This window comes from Penaeus monodon, unplaced genomic scaffold, assembly GCF_015228065.2.
Source record: "Penaeus monodon isolate SGIC_2016 unplaced genomic scaffold, NSTDA_Pmon_1 PmonScaffold_3257, whole genome shotgun sequence".
In the NCBI taxonomy this organism is placed as follows: domain Eukaryota; kingdom Metazoa; phylum Arthropoda; class Malacostraca; order Decapoda; family Penaeidae; genus Penaeus; species Penaeus monodon.
Window position 1 is genome coordinate 6691 of NW_023657963.1, and position 11743 is coordinate 18433.

Below are 11743 nucleotides of genomic sequence, written 5' to 3' on the forward strand. Positions count from 1 at the left end.
GGCACAGTGTCGGCGGTTCTGTTGTTGGAGGCACAGTTGTCGGCGGTTCTGTTGTTTGGGGGCCAAAGTTGTGGCGGTTCTGTTTTGGTGGCACTGTAGTGGTTGGTGGCACAGTTTTCGGCGGTTTGTTTTTGGTGGCACTGTGGGGATGGTGGCACAGTGTCGCGGTTCTGTTTGGTGGCACGTGGGGTGTGGGACAGTTGTCGGTTTTGTTGTTGGAGGCACAGTTGTCGGGTGTTCTGTTGTTGGAGGCATGTGGTGGGTTGGGGCACAGTTGTCGGTGTTTTTTGTGGTGGCACTGTGGTGGTTGGTGGCCCAGTTGTCGGGGGTTTGTTGTTGGTGGCACAGTTGCGGCTGTTTGTTGTTGGTGGCCTGGGTGGTTGGTGGCAAGTTGTCGGGGGTTCTGTGTTGGTGGCACAGTTGTCGGCGGTTCTGTTTTTGGTGGACAGTTGTCGGCGGTTCTGTTGTGGCGGTTCTGTGTTGGTGGCACAGTTGTCGGGGTTTGTTGTTGGTGGCACAGTTTTCGGTGGTTCTGTTTTTGGAGGCGCTTTTTGGTTTGGCCCAGTTGTCGGCGGTTTGTTTTTGGCGGGTTTTGTTGTTGTTTGGACAGTTGTCGGCGGGTTTTGTTGCGGTGGCACAGTTGTCGGCGATTCTGTTTTCGGTGGCACAGTTGTCTTTGGTTTTGTTTTTGGAGGCACTGTGGTGGTTTGGGGGCACAGTTGTCGGCGGTTCTGTTTTCGGGGGCCCCAGTTGTCGGCGGTTTGTTTTGGAGGCACAGTTGTCGGCGATTCTGTTGTTGGTGGTTCTGTTGTTTGGGGGCACTGTTTTGGGGGCACAGTTTTCGGCGGTTTTGTTGTTAGTGATACTGTGGTAGTGGGGCACAGTGACTGCGATTCGGGGTTTGGTGGCACTGTGCTGATTTGTGTCACAGCAGTGGTTGGTGGCACAGTCGACGGCGGTTCTGTGTGGAGGGGAAAGATGTTGGTGGTTCTGTTGTTGGTGGCATTGTATTGGTTGTGGTTCATCAGTGGCTGTGGTTGCTCAGAGGTTTGTTGTGACACTGTGGTTGTGGTTTATCAGTGGTCGTTGGTGTCAGAGGGCGTTGGTAAACACTGTGGTTGTTTGGGTTTATCAGTGGTCGTTGGTTTCTCAGAGGTCGTTGGTGACACAATGGTTTTTTGTAAAAGTGGGTTGTTGGTTGCTCAAAGGCCCTTTGGGGACACAGTGGTTTTGTAAAACTGTGGTTTTTGGTTCATCAGTGATTTTGGTTGCCGAGGTCGTTGGAGAAAAAGGGGGTGTTGGTTTCACAGTGGTGTGGTGGCTCAATGGTCCTCGTTGTGGAGGGTATGTGGTTTCAAAAGTTTTAATGGAATAACACGCTTTTTACTACATCACACACACATACACATATATGTTACACACACAAAAAACTCATATACATAAATATATATGTACACACGCATGTGTATATATATATATACATATATGTATAATACATATATAACCATATATGTATGTAACAATATACACATGACATGTATATATACAAAGAAGAACCATAATCCGCAATATATATATATACATATATATTTATATATAATATATATCACTAATATATACATGTAGATACTATATATATATGTGTGTGTGGTGTGTGTTGTAGTGGTTGTGTGTGTGTGTGTGTGTGGGTGTGTGTGTGTGTGTTTTGGTGTGTATGTGTGTGCGCGGCACGTGTGGTGTAGTTGTTGCAAAACAATCTTAGGTGTTTGACCTAGGAGGTCATGGTTTGGGAACTAGACTGGTCTTGTCCGTGAGGAGCTAAGAGATGAGCCGAGGGCCTGACTGGAGGCTCAGCATGAGATGGCAAGTGAAAGGGTAGATGCGACCAGCGTCCCCGTCAGCGTTAGTCTCCTGATGATGTTATATATACAAACTTTCGCACACACATAGTTATCTATGCAATATGTATATATACATGTGTACATAGATATACTGTGTAAACATACATATAAATGTGTACATCACGTATACATATATGTGTATTATACATATGCAATGTAGAATATATATGAATAAATGCAAATGTAGCATACATTCTATATATATATATATATATATATATTATTTATATATAATACATACATATATATATATATATATATATATATATATATATATATATAATATATATATATTATATAATATATTATTACACTCAAAACCATGGATATTGATTATATATTGAAAATTTAATGTACAGCCTTCTGTTGAAAGACTTTAAAGATCAGAAAGGAAGTTGTACTCACCCATCATGAGTTTATACTGAAACTTTAAAATAGTAAATAAGGACTATTAAAACCTCTGACATAACGCAACACCCACGTTAACCTCATTTCCTTCTTATAATCCTCCAGTTGTAAGTCAAGGAAGTGAAACTACTTGGTGGTCGCCAAACGCACCAGCTGGAAGCAAAACTAATAAAACAGATATGGAGATACTGTACATCTAGTGTTTAATCACACATACATGATGTACCCCCTCCTATGATAGCCAATCCAACAAGGGTATTGTCAATTACAATTACCGAAAGCACGGTTAAATTTATACTATACCAGGTTTTACTATTCTCACAAAGGTGCACACAGGTTAAAGAAGTATAAATGAGAGGAGCCCAGAAATGAGATAGAGACAGAAACAAAAGAAAATGAAGATGGGAGACAGTAATAAAGAGAACCATCAAACTTCTCTTTTATTATAAAATTATAGTTATAATAATAAAAAGCACAATAAATTAATAATTGTAAAATTGCTAATAAAACACTTAAACAGTTGTCAATTACTTACCGCAACCAGGTTCCTCCCTCAAACCGTTATACCTTTTCCCCTCCAAGACTTTTCTTTTTTCTCCGCACCTGTCTTTACTTTAGATGCAACTAATACGCGCCATCTATGGGCGAACATGAAGTAACACATAAAACTGTGAATGTGGACTTTCCCTTCAATGTACATGAACGTGCATACATGCAATAATTTGCTTATGTTATGCTTAAAAATAATTTCTCATTGCGGTTATTCGCTCTTTAAAGTTTATCAAACTTTAATCCAAAACTTACGTGTACATTCAAATGACAATACGCCTCATACACATCGATAAAACTTTGTGTATGGTTTTCTACCTGTTGTTGCTGCTAGTTGGGGACTCTCCACTGTTCAAGCTCATCCGTTTTATTTTGTTTTTTTGCTCTTGCAAATAATTGGACGAGCAACTGAACCGACTGGACCTTGGTCTCCACGATGATGCTGCTGCTTCCGCCGCGACGTGATGTTATCTAAATCACTGAATCGAGACAAAGGTCCATTCTCATGAGGGTAGCGGAAATTCTCAATGAGTTGATTGAAGCAAGGATTTGGTCGGTTGTGAGGTTGGCCAGCTGGGTGGAGGAGAGTCATCGATCATTGTAAGAAGCAGATTGTTGGGTTGTCCTATACTTCGCCTCTAATACGATACCTACTGTTTTTCATTACATCCTAGGACCCACGTTTCATAATAGACGGTTTTATTTCCAGTCCAATGATTTAAGAGTGACAGATGAGATGCATATACTATATCTCAATGATGTCCTTATAGCAAAGTCAATGTAGTTTTTATTGGATCACGGGTTGATTTGTCACATGTATACGTTTTGCATGGTGAATGGGCGTTAACAGTTGGGTTAGTAATTTTTGTTGGTTTGCAGTGTGGGTCTGTTAGCCGTTTCTCGGTTTACTTGTGCAATTGTGTGTTACTTTGGTCTGTTTCATTGTTTGGCAAGTGTAGTCTGGGGCATGTGTTCAATTTCGAAGCGTTCTGTGTTGGAGTGCGGTGTTCTTGTGGATGGGGCCGGTTGTGCAGTTGTCGCATTTGTTTTGACTTGGGTTTGGAAGCACATGTACTGTGTGTACATGTGATGGCTGTTTGTTGTATGGCATTGTAGTTTCAATTGTGCTTTGTTGTTGCACTGTGTGTTGTCACAGTTGCGCGATTCTGTTGTGTGGCACTTGGTGTGGTGCAATTGTGGCGATTCTGTTGTTGTGGCACTGTGGTTTGGTGCCATGCGCGTTCTTGACTTTTATGGCCGTGCTGGTTGACAGTATGATGGGTTCTGTGTGTGGCACTTAGTGTGTTGGTGCACAGTTTTCGCGTTCTGTTGTTTGGCACTTGTGGTTCTGCCAGTTGTCGGCTGTTTCTGTTGTTGGTGGCACTGTGTGTTGGTGCACAGTTGTCGCGTTTGTTGTTGTGCACTGTGGTGTTGGTGCACAGTTGTGGCGTCTGTTGTTTGATTGTGGTTGGTGGCACAGTCGTGTCGCTGTTCTGTTGTTGGTGCACTGTGTGTTGTGGTGGCACAGTTGTCGGCGTTCTGTGTTGGGGCCTGTGGTGGTTGGTGCACAGTTGTCGGCGTTTGTGTTGTGTGCACAGTTGTCGGCGTTCTGTTGTTGGTGGCACTGTGGTGGTTGGTGGCACAGTTGTCGGCGGTTCTGTTGTTGGTGGCACTGTGGTGGTTGGTGCACAGTTGTCGGCTGGTTTCGTTGTTGGTGCACTGTGGTGGTTGGTGGCACAGTTGTCGGCGGTTCTGTTGTTGGTGGCACTGTTGTGGTTGTTGTGGGGCACAGTTGTCGGCGGTTCTGTTGTTGGGGGACGTTGTGGCGGTTCTGTTGTTGGGCACAGTTGTCGGCGTTCTGTTGTTGGTGGCACTGTGGTGGTTGGTGGCACAGTTGTCGGCGCGGTTGCTGTTGGTGGTGGCACAGTTGTCGGCGTTCTGTTGTTGTGGCACTGTGGCTGGTTGGTGGCACAGTTGTCGGCTGGTTCTGTTGTTGGTGGCACTGTGGTGGTTGGTGGCACAGTTGTCGGCGTTCTGTTGTTGGTGGCACAGTTTGCGTTGTTGTTGGGCACAGTTGTCGGTTCGTTGTTGGCACTTGTGGGTGGTTGTTGGCACAAGTTGTCGCGGTTTCTGTTGTTGGTGGCACTGTGGTGTTGGTGGCACAGTTGTCGGCGGTTCTGTTGTTGGTGGCACTGTGTGTTGTGGCACGTTGCGGTTCTGTTTTTGTGCTGTGGTGGTTGTGCACAGTTGTCGGCGGTTCTTTTGGTGGCATGTGTTGGTGGCACAGTTGTCGGCGGTTCTGTTGTTGGCACATTGTGCTGTGTGGTGGCCAGTTGTCGCGGTTCTGTTGTTGGTTCCTGTGTGGTTGGTGGCACAGTTGTCGGTTCTGTGTGTCTGTTGTGGGGCACAGTTGTCGGCGGTTCTGTTGTCTGGTGGCACAGTTGTGCGGTCTGTGTTGTGCACTGTGTGTTGGTGGCACAGTTGTCGGTTCTGTTGTTGGAGGCACTGTGCTGGTTGTGTGCACAGTGTCGGCGTTCTGTTGGTGGCACATTTGGTCGTTGGGTGGCACAGTTGTCGGCGGTTCTGTTTTGGTGGTTCTTGGTACACATGTTGTGGTGGCACAGTTGTCGGCGTTCGTGTTAGTGATATGTGGTGTTGGTGCACAGTTGACTGCGATCTGTGTTGTGGCACTTGTGATAGGCCCGCGTGTTGGTGGCAACTTGTGGTTGTTGGTCATCAGTCGCGGCGGTTTGTTGTTGGAGGAGATGTTGGTGGTTCCTTGTTGGTGATTATTGGTGTGTTCATCAGTGGTGTTGGTTGCTCAGAGGTCGTTGGTGACACGTGGTTGTTGTAAACAGTGTGTGTTGGTTGCTCAGAGGTCGTTGGTAACAGTGGTTGTTTGTAAAACTGTGGTTGTTGGTTCTCAGGGTCTGTTGGTTGCCAAGGTTTTGTACATTGGTTGTTGGTTGCTCAAAGCGTTGTGTTACCAGTGGTGTTTGTAATGTGGTTTGTTCAAGTCGTTTGGTGCCAGAGGTGTTTGTAGAACTGTGGTTGTTGGTTCATGCAGTCGTTGTTGGTTGCTCAAGGTCGTTGGTGACACAGTAGTGGTTGCTAAGAACTGTCGTTGGTGACAAGTGGTTGTTGTTGAAATGGTGGTTGTTGGTCATCACGTGAGTTGGTTGCTTGACGTCGTTGGTGACACAGTGGTTGTTTGTAAAACTGTGGTTGTTGGTTCATCAGTGGATGTTGGTTGCTCAGAGTCGATGGTGAACACTTTGGTTGTTTGTAACTTGTTTTGCTCTCATGGTTATGTCTCAAGTCGATGTACTTGTGTTTGTAACTGTGGTTTGTCATCAGTGGATGTTGGTTGCTGAGTGGCCGTTGGTGACACAGTAGTTGTTTGTTGCATCGTGGTGATTGATTGCGCGGTGGTTACTTGTGGCCGTGTGGTTGGTTCTACTTTTGTCGTTGACACCGTGGTTGTTAGCAAGAATTTGGTTGTTAGTTGCTCAGTGTTTTTTGGTGACCGTGTGGTTCGTTGATTTTCTGTCGTTGGTGAGTCAGTTGTTATTCTTGATGCTATGATTGTTTGCTCAGTGGTTTTTGGTAACTCAGTAGTTGATATAACTCCGGTTGTTGGTTCCTCAGTAGTTTTCTGTGGTGTTAGCTGCATTGTAGTCGTTGGTTGTTTAGTGGAATTAGGTGGCAGTGTAGTTACTTTTTCATTGGTGGACAGCTTAGCTTCTGTTGTATGAAATTCGGTGGTTGTTGGAGGGTCTGTGGATTTCAAAAGTTTTAATTGGATATCACTCTTTTTATCTACATCACACACACATACACATATATGTACACACACAAATACACTCATATACATAAATATACATATGTACACACGCATGTGTATATATATATACATATATGTATATATACATATATACACATATATGTATGTATACATATACACACATGACATGTATATATACAAAAAAAGACATAATCCGCAATATATATATATATATATATATATATATGTATATATATATGTGTGTGTGTGTGTGTGTGTGTGTGTGTGTGTGTGTTTGTGTGTGTGTGTGTGCGCGCGCACGTGTGTGTAGTTGTTGCAAAACAATCCTAGGTGTTGACCTAGGAGGTCATGGCTTGGGTAACTCGACTAGTCTTGTCGTGAGGAGCTAGAGATGAGCCGAGGGCCTGCCTGGAGGCTCAGCATGAGGATGCAAGTGAAGGGTAGATGCGACCATGCGTCCCCGTCAGCGTTAGTCCCCTGATGATGTTATATATACACACTTTCGCACACACATATGTCTATATATGCAATATGTATATATACATGTGTACATAGATATACATGTGTACATACATATACATGTGTACATACGTATACATATATGTGTATATACATATGCAATGTAGAATATATATATATATATATATATATATATACATATTACACACACACCATGATATTGATTATATATTTGCAAATTTTAATGTACAGCCTTCTGTTTCAAAGACTTTTAAAGATCAGGAAAGGAAGTTGTTACTCATCCATAATGAGTTTATACCTGAAACTTAAAAATAGTAAATAATGGACTATTAAACCTCTGACATATACGCGATCACCCAACGTTAACCTTCCATTTTCCTTCTTATAATCCTCCATGTAAGTCAAGGAAGTGAACTACTTGGTGGTCGCAACGCACCAGCTGGAAGCAACTAATATAACAGATATGGAGATACTGTACATCTAGTGTTTTAATCACACTATACATGATGTACCCCCTCCTATGATAGCAATCCAACAATGGTATTGTCAATTACAATTACCCGAAAGCACGGGTTAAATTATACTTATACCAGGTTTTACTATTCTCACAAAGGTTCGCACACAGGTAAAGAAGTATAAATGAGAGAGCCCAGAAAGGAGATAGAGACAGAACAAAAGAAAATGAAGATGGGAGACAGTAATAAAGAGAACCATCAAACTTATCTTTTTATTATAAAATTATAGTTATAATAATAAAAGCAACAAATAAATAATAATTGTAAAATTGCTAATAAAACACTAAACAGTTGTCATCTACCGCAACCAGGTCCTCCCCTCAACCCGTCTTATCCCTTTTCCCCTCCCAGATCTCTTTTCTTTTTTCTCCTCACCTGTCTTTTACTTTAGATGCAATAAATACTGCGCCATCTATGGGCGACATGAAGTAACACATAAAACTGTGAATGTGGACTTTTCCTCTTCAATGTACATGAACGTGCATACATGCAAAATTTGCTTATGTTATGCTTAAAATATAATTTTCATTGCGGTTATTTCGCTCTTTAAAGTTTATCATAACTTTAATCCAAAACTTACGTGTACCTTCTAATGAAAATACGCTCATACACATCGATAAAACTTTGTGTACTGGTTTTCTACCTGTTGTTGCTGCTAGTTGGCTCTCCACTTGGTCAAGCTCATCCGTTTTATTTTGTTTTTGCTCTTGCAAAATATTGACGAGCAACTGAACCGACTGGACTTGGTCTCCCACGACGCTGCTTGCTGCTTCTACCGCGGACGTGATGTTATCTAATACACTGGAATCGATGACAAAGGTTCCATTCTCTATGAGTGTAGCGAAATTCTCAATGAGTTGATTGAAGCAAGTGATTTGGTCGGTTGTGAGGTTGGCCAGCTTGGTGGAGAGATCATCGATCATTGTAAGAAGCAGATCTGTTGGGTTGCCAGTGACGGCATTGTCCTCATTTACCTCACAATATGGATCGACCGTGACAGTGTCGCCATCTTGATCGATAGAGTAAGTAAGCGATCGCCGCTTCCTTCCGGAATTGCCAGTGGCTTGCTCGATGGCTTCAATGACTCGTTGCAGGGCTTGATTGGTCTTTTGAAGAGCTGTGAGAGTGGCGTTGGAGGCAGCAATCTGGTTCTCGAGTCTTTCAATTTCTTGAAGTAACTGTGCTTTTCTTTGCTGCAGTTCTGATAAAGTATTTTGTGTAGTTTCTGGTTGAACAGATGTTTGTTCCTGGATGGTTGTGGGTAGTGTAGTGGTTGGCTCAGAGGTTATTGGTGGCATTGTAGTTGTTGGCGGTAGTATTGTTGTTAGTACTTTGGTAGTTGGTGGTTCAGAAGTTATTGATGATACTGTGGTTGTTGACTGTACTGTGGTTGATTCTGTTGTTGGCATTGTGCTGGTTGGTGGCACAGTCGGCGATTCTGTTTTTTGTGGCACCGTGGTGGTTGATTTCACAATTGATGGTGATTCTGTTGGTGGCCCTGTACTGGTTGGTGACACAGTTGGCGGCGATTCTGTTGTTATCACTGTGCTGGTTAATGGCACTGTGCTGGTTGGTGGCACAGTTGTCGGCGGTTCTGTTGTTGGAGGCACTGTGGTGGTTGGTGGCACAGTTGTCGGCTGTTCTGTTGTTGGAGGCACAGTTGTCGGCTGTTCTGTTGTTGGAGGCACTGTGGTGGTTGGTGGCACAGTTGTCGGCTGTTCTGTTGTGGTGGGGTGCACAGTTGTCGGCTGTTCTGTTGTTGGAGGCACTGTGGTGGTTGGTGGCACAGTTGTCGGCTGTTCTGTTGTTGGAGGCACTGTGGTGGTTGGTGGCACAGTTGTCGGCGTTCTGTTGTTGTGGCACTGTGGTGGTTGGTGGCACAGTTGTCGGCTGTTCTGTTGTTGGGGCACTGTGGTGGTTGGTGGCACGTTGTCGCTGTTCTTTGTGTGGCACTGTGTGGTTGGTGGACTGTCGTGTTCTGTTGTTGGTGGCACTGTGGTGGTTGGTGGCACAGTTGTCGGCTGTTCTGTTGTTGGTGGCACTGTGGTGGTTGGTGGCACAGTTGTCGGCTGTTCTGTTGTTGGAGGCACTGTGGTGGTTGGTGGCACAGTTGTCGGCTGTTCTGTTGTTGGGGCACTGTGGTGTGTTGGTGCACAGTGTCGGCTGTTCTGTTGTTGGTGGCACTGTGGTGGTTGGTGGCACAGTGTCGGCGTTCTGTTGTTGGTGGCACGTGGTGTGTTGGTGGCACAGTTCGGTCTGTTGGTTCACTGTGTGGTTGTGCACAGTTGTCGGCGTCTTGTTTGAGTTGGCTCTGTTTTGGTGGCACAGTGTCGCGGTTCTGTTTGTTGGTGGCACAGTTGTCGGCGTTCTGTTGTTGGGCACAGTGTCGGCGTTCTGTTGTTGGCCTGTGTGGTTGGCACAGTTGTCGGCGGTTCTGTTTGGGCTGTGGTGGTGTGCACAGTTGTCGGCGTCGTTGTGCCTTGTTGTTGGTGGCACAGTTGTCGTGGTTTGTGTGTGTGCACAGTTGTCGGCGTTCTGTTGTTGAGGCACTGTGTGGTTGGTGGCACAGTTGTCGGCGTTCTGTTGTTGGTGCACTTGTTGGGGCACAGTTGTGGGTTCTGTGTTGGGCACTTGGTGGTTGTGCACAGTTGTCGGCGTTCTGTGTTGGAGGCCTTGTGTTGGGACATTGGGTTGGTGTGCACAGTTGTCGGCGGTTCTGTTGTTGGTGGCACTGTGGTGTGTGGGCACAGTTGTCGGCTGTTCTGTTGTTGCAGTGGTGTGTTGGTGCACTTGTGGTGTTGTTGTTGTGGCTGTTGGTGTTGTGCACAGTGTGGTGTTCTGTTTTGGCATGTGGTGTGTTGGTGGCACAGTTGTCGTGTTCGTGTTGTGCACTGTGGTGTTGTACAGTGCGTGGTTCTGTTGTTGGTGGACACTGTGGTGTTTGGTTGGCACAGGGCGTTTGGGCCAGTGGTGTTTGTCTGTTGTTGGGTCACGTGGTTGGTTGGTGGCACAGTTGTCGGGTGTTCTGTTGTTGGTGGCCTGTGGTGGTTGGTGCACAGTTGTCGGCGTTCTGTTGTTGTGGACTGTGGTGACTGTTGTGTGTGGCTGGTGTTGGTGCACAGTTGTCGTGGTTCTGGGTCTGGTGCACTGTTGTGTTCTGTTTTGGTCACGTGGTGTTGGTGCCAGTTTGACGCGTTGTGTTTGGTGATCTGTTGGTAGGTGTTGGTGCACAGTTTCGGCGGTTCTGTTGTTGGTGGCACAGTTGTGGTTTGTGTTGGTGACAGTTGGGTGTTCTGGTTGTGCATTGGTTGTTGGTTGGCATCAGTGGGCTGTTGGTTCTCAGTCGTTGGTGCACTGTGGTGGTTTCTGTGTTGTGCATCAGTGGTTGTCGGTCGTGTAACTGGTTGTTTGACGTGTGTTGGTTGCATCTGATGTGGTTGTGACACAGTTGTGCGGTTTGTGTGTGAGACTTGGTGGTTGTGGCTCAGTGGTTCTGTTCTGTCGTTGGCACGTGGTGTTGTGAAAGTTGTGCCTGTTTTGTGTTGACGTGGTCTGTGGTTGTTTGGTGAACAGTGTTTTGGTCATGTGTTTGTTGCTCGGTTGGTACACAGTTTGTTGGTTGTTGGCAGTGTCGTTGTTTGCTGTGGTTGGTTGTGCATTTGTTGGTGTCTAGTTGTTGGTGCACGTGTGTGTTTGTTGTGCGTGTGGTTCTGTTGTTGTGCGTGGTGTTGGTAAGTTGTCGGTTTTGTTGTGTGACAGTTGTGTTGCGATCTGTTGTGACACATTGTCGGTTCTTGTTGGTAGCAATTGTGTTTTGTGCATTTTGTCACGTGAGTGTTTGGATCAGTGGTATTGAAGTGGGTTATGGTGTCTGGTGTTGTGTACGTTGTGTTATTGTGGAGTTGTGCTTCATTTTGTAGGTGGCACATTTGGTGGTAGTCATGATGGTCATTGACTGTATACTATGTACAGCTTGTTATATTCGGTGGTTGTGTGGGGTTGAGATTTCAGTTGTTTGTGACCGTGGTTGTTGTTTCGTGTGTTGTTACGTGTGTTGGTTCAGGGTCTTGGACCGTTGTTGAAAT

At 45.1% G+C, this 11743-nt stretch overlaps 3 protein-coding genes across 3 annotated transcripts in view; 1 reads left to right on the plus strand and 2 right to left on the minus strand.

Annotated features, from left to right (window-relative positions):
* Window positions 1-4109: 4109 nt before the first annotated feature.
* LOC119570590 (integumentary mucin A.1-like) lies at window positions 4110-5595 on the minus strand. Its single transcript, XM_037918264.1, has 3 exons — window positions 5322-5595; window positions 5067-5215; window positions 4110-4409 (listed from the first exon to the last, which is right to left on the minus strand). Exons 1-3 carry the CDS (start codon window positions 5593-5595, stop codon window positions 4110-4112), a joined length of 723 nt encoding a protein of 240 aa, XP_037774192.1.
* Window positions 5596-5917: 322 nt separating this feature from the next.
* On the minus strand, window positions 5918-11601 carry LOC119570591 (mucin-2-like). Its single transcript, XM_037918265.1, has 6 exons — window positions 11544-11601; window positions 10407-11190; window positions 9927-10317; window positions 8239-9535; window positions 6187-6635; window positions 5918-6040 (listed from the first exon to the last, which is right to left on the minus strand). The coding sequence occupies exons 1-6, from the start codon at window positions 11599-11601 to the stop codon at window positions 5918-5920; spliced, it is 3102 nt and encodes a 1033-aa protein (XP_037774193.1).
* Window position 11602: 1 nt separating this feature from the next.
* The window catches only part of LOC119570592 (mucin-2-like), a 7340-nt gene continuing 7199 nt past the window's right edge, over window positions 11603-11743 (plus strand). The window contains exon 1 of the mRNA XM_037918266.1: window positions 11603-11643. Within this exon, the coding sequence (XP_037774194.1) occupies window positions 11603-11643 (41 nt within the window). The remainder of the gene's footprint in view (window positions 11644-11743) is intronic.

Excerpts from the sequence above, each read along its gene's own strand:
- LOC119570590 (XM_037918264.1), bottom strand. The coding sequence starts at position 5,595 with ATGACCAACAACCACAAGTTGCCACCAACACGCGGGCCTATCACAAGT. Across the intron at positions 5,216-5,321 it reads AACTGTGCCACCAACACACA|GAACCAACAACAGAACCGCG; the intron begins GTGCACAACACA and ends CCAACCACACAG. Across the intron at positions 4,410-5,066 it reads CACAAAAACAGAACCGCAAC|GCCCCAACACAGAACGCCGA; the intron begins GTGCCACAACAC and ends CAACCACCACAG.
- LOC119570591 (XM_037918265.1), bottom strand. The coding sequence starts at position 11,601 with ATGACTACCACCAAATGTGCCACCTACAAAATGAAGCACAACTCCACA. Across the intron at positions 11,191-11,543 it reads CAACTCCACAATAACACAAC|GCACAACTTTCACAACACCA; the intron begins GTACACAACACC and ends AACACAAAACAG. Across the intron at positions 6,041-6,186 it reads AACCACAGTTACAAACACAA|CAACCAACTCACGTGATGAC; the intron begins GTACATCGACTT and ends AACGACGTCAAG.